This window comes from Denticeps clupeoides, chromosome 20, assembly GCF_900700375.1.
Source record: "Denticeps clupeoides chromosome 20, fDenClu1.1, whole genome shotgun sequence".
Lineage (NCBI taxonomy): Eukaryota > Metazoa > Chordata > Actinopteri > Clupeiformes > Denticipitidae > Denticeps > Denticeps clupeoides.
In genome coordinates, this window is record NC_041726.1 from 11,808,324 (window position 1) to 11,832,114 (window position 23,791).

The 23,791-nt window shown below is 39.5% G+C and overlaps 1 protein-coding gene and 1 long non-coding RNA gene across 2 annotated transcripts; one reads left to right on the forward strand and one right to left on the reverse strand.

The window, feature by feature from the left end:
• Positions 1-475: 475 nt before the first annotated feature.
• Positions 476-18,901, reverse strand: LOC114770114 (BOLA class I histocompatibility antigen, alpha chain BL3-7-like; the record flags this gene model as incomplete). Its single annotated transcript, XM_028963767.1, has 5 exons — positions 18,629-18,901; positions 11,129-11,395; positions 5,933-6,202; positions 4,812-5,108; positions 476-582 (listed from the first exon to the last, which is right to left on the reverse strand). Coding segments are annotated over exons 1-5 (942 nt in total), but the record flags the coding sequence as incomplete, so codon positions are not given.
• Positions 18,902-22,929: 4,028 nt separating this feature from the next.
• LOC114770138 (uncharacterized) lies at positions 22,930-23,327 on the forward strand. Its single transcript, XR_003743316.1, has 3 exons — positions 22,930-22,968; positions 23,062-23,172; positions 23,265-23,327. It is a non-coding gene; the product is annotated as an uncharacterized LOC114770138 (long non-coding RNA).
• The last annotated feature ends 464 nt before the right edge of the window (positions 23,328-23,791 follow it).

Consider the following 23,791-nt stretch of genomic DNA (forward strand, 5'->3'; position numbering starts at 1 on the left):
GCTGTCAAATCTGTTTGTTGCAGCCACCAAACCAGACAGTGATGGAGGAGCACAGAGTGAATTTGTTAACTGCCGTGTTGAACTGGATCAGTATGTCCTGTGAAAACAGAACATTTCTATAAGAACATCTGTGTTAAAGACTGAATCTGGACACCAGTAAATAAGTTTAAATAACTTACTATTTGACAAAAGGCGCATCAGATACTGCAGAGCTATTAGACAGCGCATCAGATTCTAGATTAATAGAAAATATTTTGATTAAAGCACAAACATACAAATTTACACATAAGTCATATTTAAATACAAATTAAAATAAAGTCTTCATATTAAGTCATTTCTGAGATGAGTGTAATACTCTTTACCTTCTTGTAACCTGTATAAAAGAGAAGAGAAAGTATTTTAGTATTTTACTGATTAGTAGTTTCCCCACATGACACCATGTTTGGTGTAGAAGTTACTGATGTTGTTTGCTGCGTCTCTCACCTGATCTTCTCTTCACAACCATCACAACACCAACAACCACAGCGATGAGAACGAGAGCAGCAACCACCTGCCCACCAACGATGAATAGAAGATTATTACCTGCAATAAAAGTAAAAATCACTTTTATACTGGACTGTGTGGAGTGTGTCCTGGGTCAATATTAACATGTCACCTGAATTTGACAAATTCTTGCCAAAATAGCAGTACTTTAAATTCAATAGTGAAGTCTGAGTCTAGGTATAATATTATATTAATATTCTTTTTTCGTCTTATTATGTGTTTTAATGTGTAATTTGAACAGCACCAATTATACATTTTTTGAACAGTTAAGTAGATTATTAAAATTCAGTTTCTTACATGTGTCACTTTAAGAAATCATCCATGTTTTGAGTTTAAAACATTTCTGTTTAGAGGGGTTGGTGGAAATGTGTGTAATAAAAACAATTAAGTCAAGTAAATGTCAATAATGGAGGCATAGAAGGTGTGAGATTGGATCAGGGGGGCAAACTACATCCCGTTGATCTTTTTAATCCAGCTCACCACAGATTTTTTTCAGAATTGCCTAGATAAAATAATAATTATGAATGTGTTTCTTTGAACTTGTCCTTTAATGCCCGGCGTTCCACCCGGAGGCGCGTTAGGTGCAGATGGAGCTGAAGATCTTTGCCCGAACCAGACAGGTTTTTACACTGACTTGCGCAGTAAATGAGCGGTCAGGTGATGCGTTTCAACCAGCGAGAAAGATGCAAAAATGGTGAGAAGGTGCAGAGTTGAAATGGACTGTCGATTAAGTTTTTCAATGAACTTTGACCTTGATGTTAATAAAAAGTTTAATCCTCAGCACCAAACAGTGAAATGTTCTCCACCACACTTTATTATAAACTGATTCTATAAACACTTCTATCAAAGGGACTTTAACACTAGAATCCCAGAGATTAGTCATTTGGCTTTTCTACCTATAAAACCCACAGGATAGTCAATTGACTAGAAGACTTTTAACTAATATCCTTAATCACCTGTGAACAGATGCTTTTGTCATGTAAACAAGGCGGGGCCTTGCTGTTTGTCTGGCAGATTGAGGAATTTCCCGCCCAATCTTGTTGACTGTGCCGAGGATGGTGGTTTTCTGGCTAAGCAGTTTTTGTGCAAGTGACATCGATGTGAAGAAATTGTCTGTGGTAACATTTCTGCCCTTGTCTAGGAATGGTTCCATCAGCCTCATCACTACATTTTCAGACAGTCTCTCCCCACTGGGACGACTGGGGTCCTTGCCAAGATATGGGAGGACATTGTAAATGTACTTGGATTTTAGGTCGCAAGCCACCCAAAACTTGATACCAAACTTATCAGGTTTAGTTGCAATATACTGCAGGAAACAGCAGCGAGTCTTTGACAGGAAGAGCTGTTCATCAATGGTGATATGTAGACCAGGGTTGTAGGACGTGATGCAGTTGGTGACAAATGATCCCCACACACTGGAATAGTCCATTCTTGAATGCTACGAAGCATGTCAAGAGTGATGAAACACAGTTAGCTCTGAAGGCGACTCGAGATACTTCTTCTGGCCTTAGCCGTTGGCTCTCTATCTGCGGTGTACGCTTCTATTGGGGTGAAAGGGAGCAACTTTTAGCAAGCGATTTTTGGCCCGACCTCCTGTGGAGAGCCCATCAGCTCCATTGTCCTCCTGCTTTTGTTGTGCAAAAACACTAGTTACCTGTGAACCCTGGCACACAATTCACTTTTTGTTTTATAATTCAGTGAGGATTCTGTACATGGATGAGCATGTTTATCAACCATGGACCATGACTTCACTCAGGTTATGACAGAAAAATGTCTTGCACTTCAGATGGCAGTGAATGTCTGCTAAGGTGCACAAACAAAAAAGTGGAAAATATAAAAAAGGCAGAGTAGATATTTCCACTTACTTGTGGTATTTTCCATTTACTTGTTTGAAATGAAATAATGAAATGAAAATAATATGAAATAAAAATGAACCTGATGACTGATCAGACGGCTCTGAGTCTGAATCCGGCTGAAGTTCTATGTCTTCTCCATCCGAGTCACAAGGGTTTACTTCACTCAGGAGAATTTCCAAGGCCTGCTGAGTGGCGAGTCTTCTCTGGATGTTCTTTCTTTGGAGAGGAGGTTCGTACACCACAGAATTCTTGATGCCACTGAAGTAGTAGGCTATGTGCAGTGATATTTTATCCAGTTCAGCACAAAAGGAAGTTCGCTGCTATTAAAACCTTTTAGCAAACGTTTAGCGAGCGATTTTTTAATGGTTTTTCTGACTTCTGTTGGCTATCCATCACATGTATATGTTTCTAGTTGGCCGTGAGGGAACTCTGAGTAATGGGCCATCAGCTCCATTGTCCTCCTGCTTTTGTTGTGCCAAAAGTTACCTGTGAACCCTGGCAAGACAGGCCAAAGCTACAGTATGTGTGTGACATTGAAAAATTCACAAAATATAGAAACACAAGTGTGTTTTATTTATTAAAAATAGTCTGAAAATAGAATGAAAAGTTGCTAATAGAATGGAATGAATAGAATGAAAATGAAAAAATAGAACGCTCACACATCAGTCTCCAATGAATATTGTATGATCTCTACAATGGTCACTGGGTCTGCAAACGCTGCAAACACAGATTTTGAAACAGACAGACTGCGTGGGATAGTAACCACTGATATGATGAATTGGAACTGAGGGACTGAGACTTTATCTATTTATTTGTTTATTTATAATTATTTTTTATTTTATTTTTTGCTATTTTATATGGACAGGCAGAGGAGAGAGCACACAAAAACAAAATTCACTTTTTGTTTTATAATTCAGTGATGATTCTATACATGTTTATCAACCATGGACAATGACTTCACTCAGGTTATGACATTTGTGAACAAACACACATTGGAGTGGACTGTGTTCAAAAACACCAAACACTCCATTTTCAAACACTTCTTGGGGGGAAGGGGAGTGACACATTCCAATCGGCCACCAATTTACAAATGAATGGGAGCCATTTGTCGGTGATTGAGTTGTTAGTTCCCAACCAAGGGGCCATTTGGCCTACCTCTGCTAGAGCTGAGGGGTCAGAAAAACCTGGGACTTCTAGTGTTAACTCGCCGCGGAGGAGAACTAGACGGGGACTTACAGCGCCACCAACAGGTGTGGAGGGGGATGAAACAGCGTTCGGACTGTTCTCTGCGTCTCCGCGTGGACGACTCGCCTATTGTGTCCCTGAGCAAGACACTTAACCCTGAGTGTCTCCAGGGGGACTGTCCCTGTAACTACTGATTGTAAGTCGCTCTGGATAAGGGCGTCTGATAAATGCTGTAAATGTAAATGTTAACCCGTCATCCAGCTTGACAGGCATGACAAGTTAGCGTTAGCGCGTTAATAACAGTAGTAAAGCAGGGGTGCTATAAATAAAAGACTAAAGACGTGTTTTTATTCACTAGCCTATTTTGGACCATTTATTTTTCAATCAGTTGTCATGAATAGCTACACTGCAAAAAAGCTTTTCTTACCTAGTAATTTTGTCTCGTTTCCAGTCCAAATATCTAAAAAATCTTAAATCAAGATTACTAGACAAGAAAAATGGCATGAGAAAATTAAGTGATGCTTAAAACTTCTGTTTGAGATTATATCTCATTAAGATTAGTTTTCTTACCCCATTGGCAGACAATTTTGCTTGTTTTAAACAAACAATCACTTAATTTTCTGATTTTTATTGTTCTTTATTTTTTTAGAAATTATTTATCGTTCTGGCAGCTCAGGTGGCACGTTATAAAAAAAAAGTCTATATTTGGCAGATGTAAAGCATACATGTGTATGTTTTTTGTGTTAGTCAAATTTTTTTATTATTTTATTATTATTATAACAGCTCAAGGAGCAACATGTTTGTGCACTTTTTAAAGATTTTGGTTCCGTTTTTGAATAAAGGGTTGGAAATGAATGCTTTTCTTGTTGTTGTTGTTTTTTTTTTAATAATAATCGACAGATTAATCGATTATTCAAATAATCGTTAGTTGCAGCCCTAGTCATGAGTCCAGCATCACAAATAACCAAAGCATACAGCCAAGGCAACAAAAGAGGAGTTAAAGAAGCTAAGGCCTAGACAGTCTCCAGACCTTAATCCTATTTACAAATCTGTGTACGGACCTGAAGTGTTGAGTTGCCAAGTTGTTTATTCTGTCTACCTTCATTAAAATAAAACTACTATAAAAATGAGAAAAAGTTCATAAGCAAAATTACAAATTCAGAAGGGATCAAATAGTCGTCCCCGCCACTGTAAAATGTGTTAAAGAGCTGCTAGAAGCTCCTGTACCTGCACTGTTGGTCCTGATCTTATCATTCAGGATCATGTGGATTGGGTCTCCACTCTTGTGCTCCACCACACAGGTGAACTGGTTCTTCTTCCACACATCAGGAGTCACTTTGAGTTCTGCACGTTTCTGGAAGGTTCCGTCATGGTTTGGCAACGTCTCACCAACATCTACATCTTCATGCAGGTCCTGTCCATCTTTCTGCCAGCTGATCTTCACCTTATCAGGGTAGAAACCTGTAGCGTGACAGACCACTGGAGAGGAGGAGTCTGTCTGCAGCAGAGACACCTGAGGAGGGACTAGAGACAGGAAGACAGGAGGGGGACAGGGAGAGAATTTAGAAGAGAAACAGGACGTCTTCATATGAAGATACGTCTTTATTATTACTCATCACTTATTCATTACTTAGGGACAGTGGTGGCCTAGTGGTTAAGGAAGCGGCCACTACTCACTAAGGGTGATGGTTAAAAGCAGAGGACACATTTCGTTGTGGCACCGTGTGCTGTGCTGCAGTGTTTCAGAATCACTTCACTTTTCATTATTTGTCACTGATCATTTGCACGTTTTCACATGATTCCTTCCTTCTATATTGTCTGAAAATCCTTGAAAAGGTAATGAATTAAACAGTCTGTGTGCTTTAAATTTAATGTGAAGTATTTTACACAATGCTGTACAGTGAACAGAAATGTATTTAAAATAACTTTTATAAATGTTGTCAGATGTTTGGCAGACGCCTGGAGGACGCAATTTTCTAAATTTTATACAAAGTAGAAAATGACAAAAGTGGGCAGAATAGTAAAAAGTATTTATAAATGCACAGATACACAGATGAGGAGAAAGCCAGAGGGACAGGAAATAATAAAAAGGAAAATCAAACACAGGCCTATAACAAATTCTAAATCAGGTGGCCACTCTGATTCTCTCCTCATATTGATTTTAAAATTGTTCTGAAACAATCACTGTAACTCTTTATTTCTTTGTTGAAATTATTTTTTTGATAAATATATATTTCTAAAATTCATCAATGTGTGGCTTGCTCCTCTTTGTGTAACAGTAATCAATACTGATGTTACATATCAGTCGTGCTGTGTGTTTCTCTGTGTTGTTCTGTGTGCTGCTGTACCTTTTTTCTCCAGACTGATATTCCCGTACATCACATACTTCTTTATCCACTCAACACAATCATGTTCCAGGTATTTCTTCCAGTATTTAGATTGATCTCCATTCCATTTCTGCTTGATGATTTCTGCCTCTGGTCTTGCAGCAACCCAATCAGTGTTTTTCAAATCCAGACTTATAAAATCTGCTCCATCGTAACCAAACTGACTGTATCCATCTGTAGCTCCATCTTCATCATCCCACTGACAGCCGTACATCAGCTGTAAAGTGTGAGAAAGAGAGAGAACACATTTTGTTGTGTGCACTGTGTTCTGTGCTTCACAATGACAAAGTAAAGGACATTTTTTTCCACACAAGGAAGGAAGGCGTGGACCGTGGGAGAAGTTTCCAGATGAGTTTATTGAGAAGATCTCTGCGCGCTGCAGGATGTTCTGAAACAATTCTGCTCTCTGTTCACTTTTTATTGTGGGTAAAAGGGTGTGGAGCTTCACCAAAACACAACCTGTTTCATCTCAGATAAGAGATAAGAGGGGGGTGTCCTGGGTGGACTCAACAGAACTAGTTGTGGTTTACACACAGAAATAACAGGACTAGTTGTGGTTTACACACAGAGTTAACAGGACTAGTTGTGGTTTACACACACAGAGTTAACAGGACTAGTTGTGGTTTACACACACAGAGTTAACAGGACTAGTTGTGGTTTGCACAGCTGCTCCTCACGACTGAACATGAGGTCATATGCAAACACTGAAATACTGCACACAGTTAAATAATCTAAGAGAGGAATGCCATATAAACATAAATAATTATAAATGAAGTAAACACTTTTCCTACATCAATCACTTCACTTTCAGAGAAAGAATTTTAATCAGAAAAAAGCTCTAAGATCAGTTTTCCTGTTTGATTTTTGGTTTGTAATTTTGTCACTTTCTGTTCATTTATTTACTGTACAGAACTGGTTTATTTACGTTACATAAATAACTGAAGGTTTATGTTTATGATTATATAAATCTGTCATCAAATACTTTACTGTGTAAATTATTTATAACTAATTTATTATAAATAATGTGAAGATGTGGGGAGTTTACATGAACTGTTGGGGCAGTGGTGGCCTAGCGAGTAAGGAAGTGGACCCGTAACGGGAAGGCTGTGTAAGAATGGACATCGCAGGAGCCTGTTTTTGCATTGCATAACAGATGTCTGCAGGGGGAAGTGTAACATTCCTGTGTCGATGGTTGAGGGTGAAGATTCGACACCCCGGTTTTTACATGCCTTTGTCCGACATCAACGTGCGAAGTATCAGCCGTCAGGACCGCCCACCCTCTTTGTCTTCACCAAATGGGAGGCACCGGGGGCGTGACATCAGAAACAACAGGTTCTGATTGGTCAGTGACAACTTCCTGTAGGCCAGTGACAACTTCCTGTAGGCCAGTGACAACTTCCTGTAGGCCAGTGACAACTTCCTGTAGGCCAGGGGTATAAATGTCTGCACACATGTGGAAAAGGGACCTCTGAGCTATCTTGCTCAGGGGGGTTTCCCTCTCTTTCCCTTCTCTTTCTCTTCTCCCTCTTTACTCTTTCTTCTCATGTTTACTTTCTCTGTAACCTTGGTACCTTTTTACATTCAATATTCACATGTAACTACAATAATTATTTACCGGTGTTAATAAATTAGAAACTGTTCATTTTTAACCTCTGTTGTGTCATGCCTCTTTCTGCCAGGTAACATCAAATTGGAGTGGTTGAATACAGTGCTTTGTGTGGAGGGAGAAAGAGTTTTTTCTACACACTCTATTCTCTTCTCCAACACCACATGGTCTTTTTACAAATGGTGATCCCGACGTGATACCTTTGCTCGGATGTGGATCTGTGACCGTAAGTCTCTTTTATCTGAATTTTACTGCATAGGGAGGAATAGAATCTATGTGCTTTAATTTAAATAAAAAGGATCTACATATCCTAAAAAGCCCGGGACCGTAGAAACCGAGGCATTTCTAAATCCAGATCCAGTCCGACAAGGTATAAAATGAACATTGACTAATTACTGTATCACTTACAATGTGGCATGTAGATATGGCTGGCACAATAGATGAACCCACAAACCAAACTGTAACCAGTAATAACCAGGATTTGTGACATTTTAGATTACTGGTATTACATTGAACATCATAAACCATGTCCCACGGTGAACAATTTGATAATAACTGATCAGGGATTGGAAATTGCACTGTTAAACTTAAATGTTTTTATTTTAAATTCATGTTCAGTATGATCAACATGTTTAGGATCAGAATTTAAATTTATGTGAAACTGTTTCTCTCTCTGAACACCTCAACAATGCCATAATCTCAAATAATAGCTTTTAGTGATAAAGGTGTAATTCTCTAATCACATGGCAACAAGCGGGATTTTATTTGTGTTTATTTTTCCGGCCACTGTTGTTGATTGAACTTCGTTAAGCCGATGCAAATTCGCAGAGTTATGAATTCCCTAATAAAGGTGTAATTCTCCAATCACATGGCAACAAGCGGGACTTTTTTATTTATTTGTGTTTATTTTTCCGGCCACTGTTGTTGATTGAACTTCGTTAGCCGGTGCAAATCCGCAGAGTTATGAATTCCCTAATAAAGGTGTAATTCTCCAATCACATGGCAACAAGCGGGACTTTTTTATTTATTTATTTGTATTTATTTTCCCAGCCACTGTTGTTGATTAGACTTGATAAGCCGATGCAAATTCGCAGAGTTATGAATTCCCTGATATCATTTTAAGCCTCCCACTATATTTACATGTTTTTTGCATTACAGTATCTGATCATTGTTGTCATTTGTTTTCCTGGTTTGGTTTTAATGTACGATGAACACTGTTTTTCTACATGCACAATCTGTATGCAAACCTCATCACACTCCAGACAAAGAACCCAACCAAGTGTGAAAAGCCCTGGATCCAGTTGAATATTCTATGTATGCTGCTGTGTTTGATCTATGCCAAGAAGACAGGTTTCCCTACAAGGGTGACCTCAGATGCCTGAGGATCACAAAGGACACAGAACCACAACTATCGGCTACATTTGAATTCCCGACTGACCAGGAAGCAAGCAGATACACAATCATGACCCAATTGTGATCCCCATGGACCCTGAATACTCGAGTGCCCCAGGGGATCAACCGGCCGTCTGTAAGAATGGACATCGCAGGAGCCTGTTTTTGCATTGCATAACAGATGTCTGCAGGGGGAAGTGTAACATTCCTGTGTCGATGGTTGAGGGTGAAGATTCGACACCCCGGTTTTTACATGCCTTTGTCCGACATCAACGTGCGAAGTATCAGCCGTCAGGACCGCCCACCCTCTTTGTCTTCACCAAATGGGAGGCACCGGGGGCGTGACATCAGAAACAACAGGTTCTGATTGGTCAGTGACAACTTCCTGTAGGCCAGTGACAACTTCCTGTAGGCCAGTGACAACTTCCTGTAGGCCAGTGACAACTTCCTGTAGGCCAGGGGTATAAATGTCTGCACACATGTGGAAAAGGGACCTCTGAGCTATCTTGCTCAGGGGGGTTTCCCTCTCTTTCCCTTCTCTTTCTCTTCTCCCTCTTTACTCTTTCTTCTCATGTTTACTTTCTCTGTAACCTTGGTACCTTTTTACATTCAATATTCACATGTAACTACAATAATTATTTACCGGTGTTAATAAATTAGAAACTGTTCATTTTTAACCTCTGTTGTGTCATGCCTCTTTCTGCCAGGTAACATCAAATTGGAGTGGTTGAATACAGTGCTTTGTGTGGAGGGAGAAAGAGTTTTTTCTACACACTCTATTCTCTTCTCCAACGCCACATGGTCTTCATGTGCGTTTTTTACAGCTGCTTATTCAAAGGTGCCACTGAGCAGAGCACCGTCCCCACACACTCCTCCCCGGGCGCCTGTCATGGCTGCCCACTGTTCACCAAGGGTGATGGTTAAAAGCAGAGGACACATTTCGGTGTGTCACCGTGTGCTGTGATGCAGGTTTTCGCAATGACAATCACTTCACAAGCAGTTACACAAACTTCCACAGCAAAAATAAAGTTACTCTCCAGGGTAGGTTAAACACAGTGTGTGTGTGTGTGTGTGTTATACAAATTCTCAACATTGGGGAAAAAAAAAAGAGTCTTTAATAAATGTGTGTTGTGTATTAATAATAGCGTTATACATAAGTTCTTAGTTATTGTCACATATAGGAGTTTGATGAATGAGGAAATGCACGACAATGATATTTAATGAAGGCCTAAATGTGAATAAAAGGCAACTCTTACGGTTGTCTAGACTACAGTAATAGAGCTAAATGAGTGACAAAGGAATGAAGGAAGACAAGGACACTAATTACACAGAAATGGAGAAATTATGGCAGTAATTAGGGGAGACAAAGACAGTGAATGGGTGGAGAATGGGTGACCCCTGGTGGGCAAGGAGCACCTGACTATTAGCGCTATAATACTCGGATCCTTTTTAGTATTCAGCTCCCTCTGAGTCACTAACCGGCTCTCTGAGCTGTTCAGATTCGGCTGCAGGAGCTACCCGCTACCTGCTACCCGCTCTCTGATCCGGGTGCATGAGTCACTTGAGTCAGTATTAGGCTGTAAAGGAAGGTAACCGGTGGATTCACTCGTGACTCTGGTCTGTGCTACAGGAGCGCTAACCCGTCTGTGAGCGATTCAGATTCGCCTGCAGGGCTGTTTTCGACTCTGACTGACACAAAGTGTCCACTAGGAGGATTCAACTTTGCGGGACGTTTGTAGGTTTGTAGGATAGACCTCATTTTTAATTGTGGTCGTGCAAAGAAACTGGAAGTTATGTAACTTTTATGGTAGTAATTGATGTTTTAATGATTATAAGATGTATTTATGTGATGGAGTTTACAATTTAGACATGGTGTAGTTAGGACTCGAAGGATTTGGTTCAATGGAGACCTCAGATTCGTGTCATTTTAAGGATCCTGGTGATCAACCAGGGTGAGTCATGAATCGCACAGCTCTACTGACTATTACTGTTCTCATTATAAGAAGCAGTGAATTCCAGATCAGTTTAGTGTTTCACTGATATTACAGATGAAATGTGCCAAATGTTAAACAACTTTTCTAGAATTGATTCATCCCTGGGCAACAACTAAATCTTCAGAGGTGTTTGGATTTGAAGAGGATGAAGGTGCTTGTTGATCTTACCTTGATCTCCAGTCTGATTAAATTCAGTCATGATCATTTTCAGGATCTCCTTGAATTTCCATGTAAAATCTCTGAAGCTCTTTATCTGATCCTCCACATACTTCTCTCCCAGCTCCTTCACCCAGTCCTGCCGGATCTCAAACTGGTTGTTCTTACTGTCGAAGTATCCAGTCACTTCATCATCGAACAAAGTTACACCAACAAATTTAGGAAGATCCTTTATTCCTGTAGTTGCTGTGTACAATCCTGTCCAGGAATGAATCACTGTTGGAGAAGAAACAGGAAATTTAGTAAAGCAGCAAATTAAACTCTAATAAAATAAAATTGCCAGTTATTCCTTTATGTTACTGGTTTACATGATAACCAACATAAAAAGTGAAATCAAATCAAATTTCCACATCATATGACACAAATACAAACATATGAATGAAATGTTATACCTAAGAAAAAAGGATTTTGGATTCAGTTTTTTGACTGAATAAATTTGGATGAATATTCACTGATTAATACACATATTTCTTACATTATGATTCATTAATATGCAGAATATGCAGATTTATTTTATTTTTTTTACAAATTAAGAGTCAGATTATTCTACATTTTCTGTATGGTAACCTGTATGGTAACCTAGCGGTAAAGGAAGTGTTACCGGTTCGAATCCCGATCCGCCGAGGTGCCACTGAGCAAAGCGCCGTCCCCACACGCTGCTCCCCGTCGCCTGTCATTAAGTGCTAATAATAATTTATTAGGATGGAAACAAACCTCCTGATGCAGGATCCACAAGTAGGAGGATTACAGCTGCCAAGATCTTCATTTTTTAACTCTTCACTTCGAACCGGTCAGATCCCCGGTTTTCCACAGACTGACCGAACTTTGCGGAAATTCCTCATATTTATTGTCTTCGTCACAGAGTTTAGAACCAATGATGATGATCGAAAACATCATGAGCGTCACTAAAACTGGGTAGAAGTCAGAGCCGCAGGTTCTTCTTGCAGCCAAAAAGTGACCCGATGTTAATTTTCAAACGTAGTTAAAATGATCTCAGATAACAGAACTTTATTTTAATTATAACAGCCTGGACATAGATATGAACTGCAAACGTCGCGTCAGGGAACAGAAAATGACATTTTAGCTGGCGGGGCGGAGGGATACCTGGCGGGGCAGAGAGTCACCTGGCGGGGCGGAGGGATATCTGGCGGGGCGTCGTGTAACACGCAGGGCTCCGGGTTTGGCGAATGAGAGTTAGAGGTATGAACCTTCACAGGTCTCACGATTCGATTACGATTATCAATGCCTCGATATCGATGCATCACGATGCAGCCCATTCATATTTTAAGTCACATGATGTTTTCAAATACAAGAGTTAAGGTCTGGTTCCTGGTTCTCTTGTGTGGACGCTGTGATTTGCTAAAATAGTCTGTGCTCAAACCGCGCTCACCTGACACCGCAAACGCCAGAAAAATATGGACTCAGATTTGTGGCAAAATCACATCAGGTCACATTCCGTCTGACCCCTGATCCCAACAGCTTCCTTCCCAGAAGAAGCTCTGCGCCAGCTGTCCCAGGTCTTAGTGATGCCAAAATGTCCTGCACCACTCTCGCCATGCACCAGCTGGAGAGCCGGGGTGCACATTCCTCTAGACACCACCATCTGCAGCACCTCCCAGCACCAGTTCCCTCTTTCAGCTGCGGGACGTCCCACATAACCCCATGTTGCTCCTGACGGTTATCCACTCTTTATGTAATTCTCCCCGTCCCACTTCAGACTCCATTGTAGCCTATTTAAAAGGGCTGAGTCAGGGAGGGCGGGTGGCACACCCTGTGGACGTAAAAGGTCCCAAAAAACTAAATACATAGTCAGCAAATTTTTAAATACATGGTAAGCAAATTAGTTACTTCTTCTCTGGCCTCCCCATTAAATATCTACATAAGTTTCAACTGGTTAAAATTTCTGCTGCGATTCTGGAATTTCTTATCATCCGATATAAGAAACATGAACTCCTTCCCTATATTTAAACTTATCTGTTAAATTAGCATATTCTATTTATCTTCCTCTCCATTCTCATTTTATACTGTTTCTAGTCTTGTTTATTCTTCATGTAGTTTGTTCTTAATATAATAATAATAACTATTGTATGTAATATTCTATGTAATATATTGGGGGCAGTGGGCAGTGGTGGCCTAGCGGTAAAGGAAGCGGCCCCGTAATCAGAAGGTTGCTGGTTCGAATCCCGATCCGCCAAGGTGCCACTGAGGTGCCACTGAGCAAAGCACCGTCCCCACACACTGCTCCCCGGGCGCCTGTCATGGCTGCCCACTGCTCACTCAGGGTGATGGGTTAAATGCAGAGGACAAATTTCACTGTGTGCACTGTGTGCTGTGCTGCTGTGTATCACATGTGACAATCACTTCACTTTCTATATTGCCTTGGATTTGTGTCATTATTGTAATAATATATATAAAGACACCAAGTGTAGAGATAATTTAAGGAATTCCCAGGTTAAGGATTATTTAAGGTTTGTTTAATCCAGTAAAATGAGTTTCCTTCTTGGTTTTATCTGGTCCATCGTACCCTGACTCACCGTGGCCCGGTACACATATCACTTAATTCAAGGCCTCTAATTCATAAATCCACTTTATATTCAAAACAAGTGCTTTCCCTACAAGGATATTATAACAGATATGTTTTATAAAAAGTATATTTGTCAGGAACTGACTCCAGAGGGACCGGAGTTTTGTTGTGTTTGATCCCAGTAATCCGGATTGTGTTCTGGCGTGTAGGAATGTTCTTGTTCTTGTCGGGTTCTTACAATGTCCTTCTAGTATTAGTGTGTGAGAATCTGTGTGAGAAGCCGTGTGAGTGTGTGTCTGTCCATCACAACACTGTGACAATATGGTAGAATTTCTCCCTGAGATACTGAACCTCAGTGAACGATTCTGTGAAAATCTGAAGTAACTTTTGAGAAGAGCGTATTTCTTAAAAATTGACACGTAAAACCACTTGGCCACTTTGTACAATTTAAGTGAGTAAATATCTGATAGTGTGATGATGTACAGTCATTAGTTCTCTCTAGAGTATTTGGGATGTAAATCGGGTACAGATTTCCTTGTTACTTTACCGTGTTGTACTTTATTCTTCAGCATCGTGTTCAATATGAAGTTATATGAAACATATCTGAAGGAAATTTTTGAGAAGATTGTATTTCTTAAACATGTAGGATGCTTGTAAGTGGAAATGTTGGATATTTCAAACAGGCAACACAAGACAAACATGTGCAGAAATGAGCAGTAACGTGCAAAAAGAGCAGAGATGTGGAAAATGAGCTGAGACGAGGCTGGAAGTGTTGTGTTGTTGAGTTGATCAGTTTTTTGGTGATGTGCATTGAGAGCATTGAGAACTCTGACTGCTTGGGGGAAGAAGCTCTTGCAGTGTCTGTTATGTACAGTTCTGATTCTGAACCGTCGATGTCTCCCTCATGTCCTGCAGCCGTATGTCTTTTGAAGACGTGAAGTGGTTGTTGCTCGCTTTGCCTCCTTAATGGCCTGTGACAGGTTGGCTCTGGCTGTAGAATAAGCGTCTTTGTCTTTGGACTGGAAGGCAGAGTCCCCGGTTTGTGGTTTGGACGGGTGATGACATCAGCATGTCATCACCAGGGTTACCCTGTCACGCCTATGGACGCGCAGAGGCAGGACATTCTGGGTTTTATTAACAAATAAACAAAAATACAAATAAACAGCGGCGCAGTGGGCAAGAACCGGAAATAGCGGTGAATATCTTAAACGAGCCCGCAGGCGTGTGGCGATTGCCAGAACTCAAACTACACAACAGTGCTCTAACGTCCACGAAAATGCCGTCCCTTTCGAATGGGCGGAAATGCCTGGCTTTTAAGGGCTTTTTAAGCCACCGGTGTTGAGCACAGCTGCAGTCAATCCTGACATACCCATCAGAGCCCAAATCACCACACTGCCTCTGCTGTCTTGCCTTCTTCCCATCATGCATTCTGCTGCATTGTCATTCTGAGATGTAAAAGGCAGTACGAATGGTGCATAAAACAAACTGTGATGCACTGTATGTTCCAGCAAGAACTTTCAGCAAATTGAGCTGCAGTGGATCTTCTGACATCATTAAGTCTTCATCACCAATGACCCTCTCGCAGGTTCACCAGTTTTCCATAATTGGCCCAGTTTTGGCAGGTCCTGACCACTGTGGAACAGGAACATCAGAGGTGTAAATTTGGAGATCCAGCGGTCTAATCATCACGATGTGCCGCTGTAATGAGATAATATTTACATCACGTGTCAGTGGTGATAATGTAATGCTGAGTATGAGCTAAAAATGTGCATTCATGAGATAAAGAGAGTTTTAATAAGCAATATGTGGTTTACTAGTTGTGTTTGTTTTGGTTTATGTTGGTTTGTCTATTTTACTGTTGAATTCCGGTAGAATAGACTGAAGTGTCACATTGTACACAGTCGAGTAAATTAATCCATTAAAGAAAAAAAAACTAAAGGAGACTTGATCCCAAGCTCTGTTGCAGGTCATACAGAGGCATGTACACATATCTATGTCCTGGTTTCATCTTTTGTACCATGTACTGAAAAAAATTCATATTCAACTTTAAAATGTAAAGTTGAATATGAATTCTAACAGACAGCTGTGTTTTATGGTCTGGTTCTGTTATGAAACTGCCACGCATAAATCCATACTACTGAAAATTCATACATGCATGTGAGATATATTTTAAGTAACATACAGGCTTCAGCAAAAAACCTAAAGGGTGTTAACGGGTGTTTTTTTTTAAACTTTGTTTATTAGAATTAGAGCATAAGCAATAACAATATTCTAAAAAGGTTACAAAAGAAAACAGCTCAAACTCTCAAATCTAGACCCCAATAAAAACAACCAAACAGAAGAAAAATAAATAAATAAATAAAATTATATATATATCAACCTATACAAAAAATAACTAACTAAGTAAATAAATACATTTAAAACAACCTCTGCAGAGCTCCACCAAGACACAGACTGCAACACCCAGGACCAGAACGGAAATTCTTATTCTTAACCAGATCAAGAAAAGGACCCCATATCTTTTTAAATGTCTTAAGGGAACCCCTAAGTGAAAGTCTTATACTTTCCAGTTTAACAAAATAAAGAATATCCTCAGGTTCAAATCCCACTTACTACAATTGTGTCCCTGAGCAAGACACTTAACCCTAAGTTGCTCCAAGGGGGGACTGTCCCTGTAACTACTGATTGTAAGTCGCTCTGGATAAGGGCGTCTGATAAATGCTGTAAATGTTAAATGTAAATATCTCGTATCCAGTGAATTTGGCTGGGAGGTTTCGCGGATTTCCAGTTTGTCGTAATTAGTCTTCTTGCCAGTGAGGTAGAGAAGGCCAGCATGTCCCTTTGATGAGCAGATAATGAAGAAGGTGAGGAGAAAACCCCAAACAATGCCCCAAGTGGGTTGGGCTCTATTCTTTTCCCCACAAATTCTGACAACATGTCAAATATTTCAGTCCAGTTCTGGTGTAAAGAAGGACAAAGCCAGAACATATGAATAATATTGGCAGGGGACTGCTGACATCTGTCACACAATGGACTGACGTCCTCATAGATTTGTGATAACGGTGTACACAATGAAATTTGTCCTCTGCATTTAACCCATCACCCTGAGTGAGCAGGTGTCAGGTGCCCGGGGGGCAGTGTGTGGGGACGGGGTGTGGGGACGGTGCTTTACTCAGTGGCAACTTTCTGATTACGGGGCAGCTTCCTTAACCGCTAGGCCACCACTGCCCCAGTAGTATTATCATCCAATAGTATTCAGTCATTCCAAAACACAATTTGCTTTATTGTATACAATAAATTAATTATATAATGAAATGCAGACCAGGACAGTTCTACCTGAAAACCTCAACAATTACAGAGGATGAGTGATATTATCATCAGTTAAAGGTGTAAACTTTGCCACTATATATATAGTGGCAAAGTTTACACCTTTAACTGATGATAATATCACTCATCCTAAACATATATATATATATATATATATATATATATATATATATATATATATGTGTGTGTGTGTGTGTGTGTGTGTGTGTGTGTGTGTGTGTATATATATATATATATAAATGTTTATTTATAGGCTATGTAGTTTGTTTGCATCCTTCTTTACAAGGTCCCTTAAAAGGAGATTGGGTATTGAAATAAACGTTATAATGTAATAAGCAAAGTTACCAATAACTGATTTCTGAACGGATCAATAAAAAAAATGTTAATACTTATTCCTGAGATTTCCTTGCACTGAATTTCCCACCCCAACTACACAGCAGAGTTATCTCTGCTGGCTTCTATCCTGGTTCATGCCCCTCCCTCACTCTTGATCTCCGCATTGTACTTTAGAACCGGTCTAACCAGCTGTAAACCAGGCCACAAGTATTATAAATAATAATAAAAAATCACGGAGAAGATCTTTTTCAATCAAAACAGTGTTACAGATTGTTGAAAGGGTAGTGACATTAATCAGAAAAGTTTTGGCCAGTTTTTTCCTCCACCGGTGGAGATAAGTGTGTGTAGAACTGGATAAGAACCTCTATAAGGTTCTTATCCAGCTGAATGCAGACACCAGTAAATACAGCTGAAACCAAAGATTTACATACATTGTATAAATAGACATATAACTTCTTACTGTCTGATATTAAATCATACAATTTCCTTTCAGTTTTCGACCCGTTCAGATTCCCAAAATAATTTCTATTTGCTAAATGTCAAAATAATGTGTGAGAATTTTTCATTACTTTCTTCAAAGTCAAAGGTTGCTTTGTGGTTTAGGGTTAGGGTTTGGTTAGCATTTGCCTTTAAACTGAATGACTTGATGCAAATGCTTTGGGTATCCTTCTCACAAGCTTCTCACCGTTTAATGAAATTTTGGCCCATTCCTCTTGACAGAACTGGTGTAATTGAGTCAGGTTTGTAGGTCGCCTCGCTCTCCCACCTCTTTTCTGACCACAATTTTTTAATGGGATCTCTACTTTGTAACCAATTTTGCAGTATGCTTAGGGTCATTGTCCATTTGGAAGACCCAAGCTTTAACTTCCTGGTGTCTTGAGATGCTTCTTCAATATTTACATTTACAGCATTTACCAGGTGCCCTTATGCGCTGAGTAGCCTTTCAGCGCATGTCGGTAGTGGTGTCAGTTAACCTATCAGACTCTTCCAAAGCCATGGCATCATCATCTGGGCTTTCCCAAATAGTTTAAAGGCATAGTAACCTTAGACTTTTGACTTTGTAATTAAAAAATCTCAAAAACAAATTCTCTCACACATTATTTTGACATTTAGCAAATAGAAATTATTTTGAGACTAAAACTGAAAGGGTTTTGTATGATTTAATATCAAACAGTAATAAGTATATGTATATACTTATATAAGTATATATCTTGTCTTTTGTCTTTTTATACAGTGTATGTAAACTTTTGGTTTCAACTTACTTCTTGTCCATAGATTCAGCAGATGTTGCAGAGCTATTAGACCCCATATCAGCAGACTGAAGATGACCCTAGATAAATAGAAAATATTTAATTTAAAGCAAAAACATACAAATTATAAAATTACACGTCATATTTCAATACAGGTTGAAATATTAATAGTAAGTAATTTCTGCGATGAGTGTAATACTCTTGCCAGGGGTTCTGGTAGCCTGTATAAAAGAGAACTAAATATTTTTATATTTTACGGATTAGTAGTTTCCCCACATGACAACATTTTTGGTGTAGAAGTTACTGATGTTGTTTGCTGCGTCTCTCACCTGATCTTCTCTTCACAACCATCACAACACCAACAACCACAGCGATGAGAACGAGAGCAGCAACCACCAACCCAGCAACGATGCCTGGAACATTATTACCTGCAGCAACGATGCCGGAACATTATTACCTGCAGTAAAAAATGAGTGTAAATTACTTTTATACTGTGTGGAGGGTGTCCTGGGTCAGTGTGATGGGCAACATTAAAATGTTTAATATCATTTAGGATATTTCCCACCTGAATTTGGCAAACTGTCGCCAAAATAGAAGTAAATTAAACGTCTGTAAAAACCTGTAAAATAAACCTGTAGAAACTTGTAAAATAACAATGTGTGAATCCAGATGTATTATAATGTGCTCTATGGTATGCTATGTGTAATTTGAGCTATTATAATAGTTATTGAGCAATAACTATTATTCCGTGCGTTGGAATTTACTAGTCTTATAGAATATATTAAGATGATTATAAGATGCTTTTTAAAATGTGTCACTTTAAGAATAAATCTTCATGTGTTGTGTATATGTGATGTTTTAATTGTTGTTTTAGAGGTTGGTATAAATGTATATAAAAGGGTTCTGATGTATTTCTGCGTCCTTATTTGTAACAGAGCTGTCAGTAACATTAAAGTCAGATCAATGGTCAATAACAGAAGCATAGAAGGGGTCAGTCTGTAGGGTATATATAATTAGGGCTGAAACGATTATTCGAATAACTCGAATTATTCGATTACAAAAAATATTCGAGGAAAATTATTTGCCTCGATGCTTCGTTTAATTCATAACCAAAGTCCATCTATTATCGTATCGCTCCCACGGAGCTACATGGTGCGGTGGTGCGGAGCTGCGCAGCATCGGTATCATTGTTCTACACGGACGGTTTTAACTGAAGCGCATTTCAAAGATTTATGGAGGCACGATTTATTGGCGGAAAATGAAGACACCGGTGTGCATAAAAGGCATAAAATGTCTAAAGTGTGGGACCATTTTACACAGCATGGACAACGTAGTGCGGTGTATACACTGTAAAATGGACCTGGCTTACCATAATACTACTTAGTCAAAACTACAGCATCTTAACCGAAAATATCCTCACGTAAACCGCACTTCTCCAAGCGGACTCGGAGCTTCTACAAGGTGTCGTATTTTTATGATTGCTAACTAACATTAGCGCTTCTTAGAACGTACATTATTTTTAATTATTTATGAGCAAATACACCAAGATCTCAATCATGTAATTCATCCTCCTCATCTCTCCCGCACGCACCACACACACACACACACACACACACTATTGATATAGTTGTTTAAAAACCCAAAAGTATGATTTATCTGATTGCTCGTTTAATCGATGAAAAAATCGACAGAATACTCGATTCCAAAAATATTCGATTGTTGCAGTCCTATATGTAATAATAAAATAATACATTTCTCGTTATCATTGTTATTAGCTACTGTGCATTTCAATATGATTACACAAAACATCAAATGAATTTTTATTCTGTTCACATGACCATACAGTGAAATGTTCTCCACCACACTTTCTTGTAAAGGATCCTGTACACACTTCTGTCAAAAGAAATTTACAAAGAGGAAACTGATTCTGTCTGCTGCTAGAAGCTCCTGTACCTGCACTGTTGGTCCTGATCTTCTCCTCAGTCAGGATCATGTGGATTGGGTCTCCACTCTTGTGCTCCACCACACAGGTGAACTGGTTCTTCTTCCACACATCAGGGGTCACTTTGAGTTCTGCACGTTTCTGGAAGGTTCCATCATGGTTGGGCAACGTCTCATCAACATCTACATCTTCATGCAGGTCCTGTCCATCTTTCTGCCAGCTGTTCTTCACCTTATCAGGGTAGAAACCTGTAGCGTGACAGACCACTGGAGAGGAGGGGTCTGTCTGCAGCAGAGACACCTGAGGAGGGACTAGAGACAGGAAGACAGGAGGGGGACAGGGAGAGAATTTGGAAGAGAAACAGGACGTCTTCATATCAGCAGATCATCCAACAAACACTCAACAGGTCTGTTGGATATTTTTTGCTTATTTAATGGGAACAATGTTTACAATGCAAATGGAAACAATATGAATATTTTCTGATCTTAATAATAACACATAAACAGTGTTTGTGTTTCTTGTTGTTCTGTGTGCTGCTGTACCTTTTCTGTCCGGACTGCTCTTCCCATAGTAAACATACTTCTTCAGTCAGTAAATACATTCCTGGGTCAGGTAGTTCTTCCTCCGCTCAGCTTCAGCTACATCCCATTCCTGTTTTGTGATTAAAGCCTGTTGAACTGGAGCTACCCAAGATGTGCTCCTCAATTCCAGGTAGAGAAAATCTGAACCACTAGGCTATTACCACCCTTTTCAGTGGATGTACGGCTGTGAGTTGGATGGTGAGACTGGAGCTACAGATGGATACAGTCAGTTTGGTTACGATGGAGCAGATTTTCTCTACCTGGAATTGAGGAGCACATCTTGGGTAGCTCCAGTTCAACAGGCTTTAATCACAAAACAAAAGGTACAGCAGCACACAGAACAACAAGAAACAACAAGAAACTCGCCTATGAACCAGAAGACACTTACTACCATTGTGTCCCTGAGCAAGACACTTAACCCTAAATTGCTCCAGGGAGACTGTCCCTGTAACTACTGATTGTAAGTCGCTCTGGATAAGGGCATCTGATAAATTCTGTAAATGTAAATGTAAAAGTGTGGATTCCTGTAAAGAGAGAGAGAGTTTTTTTTATTGTTATTGTTCTGTTGAATTTTCTAAAATATAAAATTGTATAATTTTATAAAATGTTCTATATTTTTCAACCATGTTTTGATTTATTTTACTATATAAGTAGTGATTAAAATATACTTTATGTCAAAAATGATTGATGACATATCTGTATGAGGAAAAAGCGCGTGATTTATGACCATCTACCCTTCTACATTCTCCCCTTCTCCACTGGACACCGTGCGCGTAATTTATGACCGTCTCCCCTTCTCCACCGGACACCAGCGCGTAATTTATGACCTCCTTCCTTCCTTCCCCCTCCAGACATCTGTTATGTAAGACAAAGCATGCTCCCGCGATGTCATTCTTACATAAACACTTAGACAGGCTTTAAAAAACAGATGTCTTATCACTTGTTTACAAACTATGACTGTTGTGGGGAGGTTATAAGCCAGCATACCATTACCTCTTTCTCTCAAACACTGAATCAATGTGTGGCCTTACAAATCTCACACACACACACACACACACACACACACACACACACACACACGCGCGCACGCACACACACACACACACACACACACACACACACACAGACCAAAACAGAAACCTTGTTTAAATGATATATGTTTTAAAACTGTTTCTAGTTAAAGAAAAACTATTTTGCCTTTAAACAAAGTTAATTTCATACCCCTACTGCTAAAATAAATGAAACCGTTTTATGATTTCCCTGACCCACACACACACGCAGACCCTAGCACATCCTCTAACAAATCTTTAACACCTAATCGTGCCATTTGTTTACAACGAGAGCCATCTAGTTCCACCATTCCCGCAAACACTGAATCAACGTGTGACCTTACAAATGTCACACACCCTTAGAACTTTCTTTTAAAACAGAAACCTTGTTTAAATGATATATGTTTTAAAACTGTTTTCTAGTTAAAGAAAAACTATTTTGCCTTCAAACAAAAGTTAATTTCATACCCCTACTGCTAAAATAAATGAAACCGTTTTATGATTTCCCTGACCCACACCCACACGCAGATCCTTGCACATCCTCTAACAATCTTTAACACCCTAATCGTACCATTTGTTTACAACTAGAGTCATCTGGTTCCACCATTCTCGCAAACACTGAATCAACATGTGACCTTACAATGTCACACACACACACACACACACACACACACACACACACACACACACACACAGAGGCCTATATAACAAGAGAGACCCTTTAGGTCTTTCATTCGACTGATCGACATCACAAGGACCATCACCGACGATGAACTCTCAGTAAGTTTTTCATAACACATAAACTATAAGTCTTGTTACAACGTATGTGTGTGTTTATTTATTTATTTGTTAATAGGTGTGACTTTTCTGCAGAACCACTCGAAGGACCATTAAACCTGGCGTGTTTTGAAACACCGGGGTTCGAAAGTCTATGGACCGAGGGTTTTGGTGCGGGTGATTCTGAACCACAAATTTCATACCAAGGTAATTGTAAAAACCACAGATCCTACTAATAATAATAATATCACTACATAGTTGTGAGTGTGTGTTTTTGACCGTGTATGCATTTCTAATAGCAGAACATTATCCAAACTCCAATGTTGTAACCGCTGATGTTGGATGCTCTGCCGACAGTTTAGGTAATATATTTATGACTATCTAATACGGTTTTATGAATTTTTCATCATATGTTTGTGATTGTAATATCTCTCGTTCTGTACAGCAACCATCAGACAACTGGTGGCCACCATTCCTGAGCCAGGCGTTGATAATACAGGGGTCGACAAGCCGTCAGGTCGGAAAGCGACACGCAAGCGAAAACATCTGGCTCCCGTGGTAGATCTGTGCGTGGAAAAGTCACAAAAGCGTATGGTGAAAAAGCCGCAAGGTATGTATTACATATGTTTTAACACAATTTATTATTATTTTAATAAAATATTGACAATCAGGTTTGATAAAACTATCAGGAAAGAAGACGAAAACAGATTTCAAGCTCCCGGAAAAGCCAGAAGGTGTGTATTTACATGTTTTAACGCAATCGTTATTTTAATAAAATATTAATTTTAACATCGTGTGATTTTGTTACAGGTAGAAAGCCCGTAAA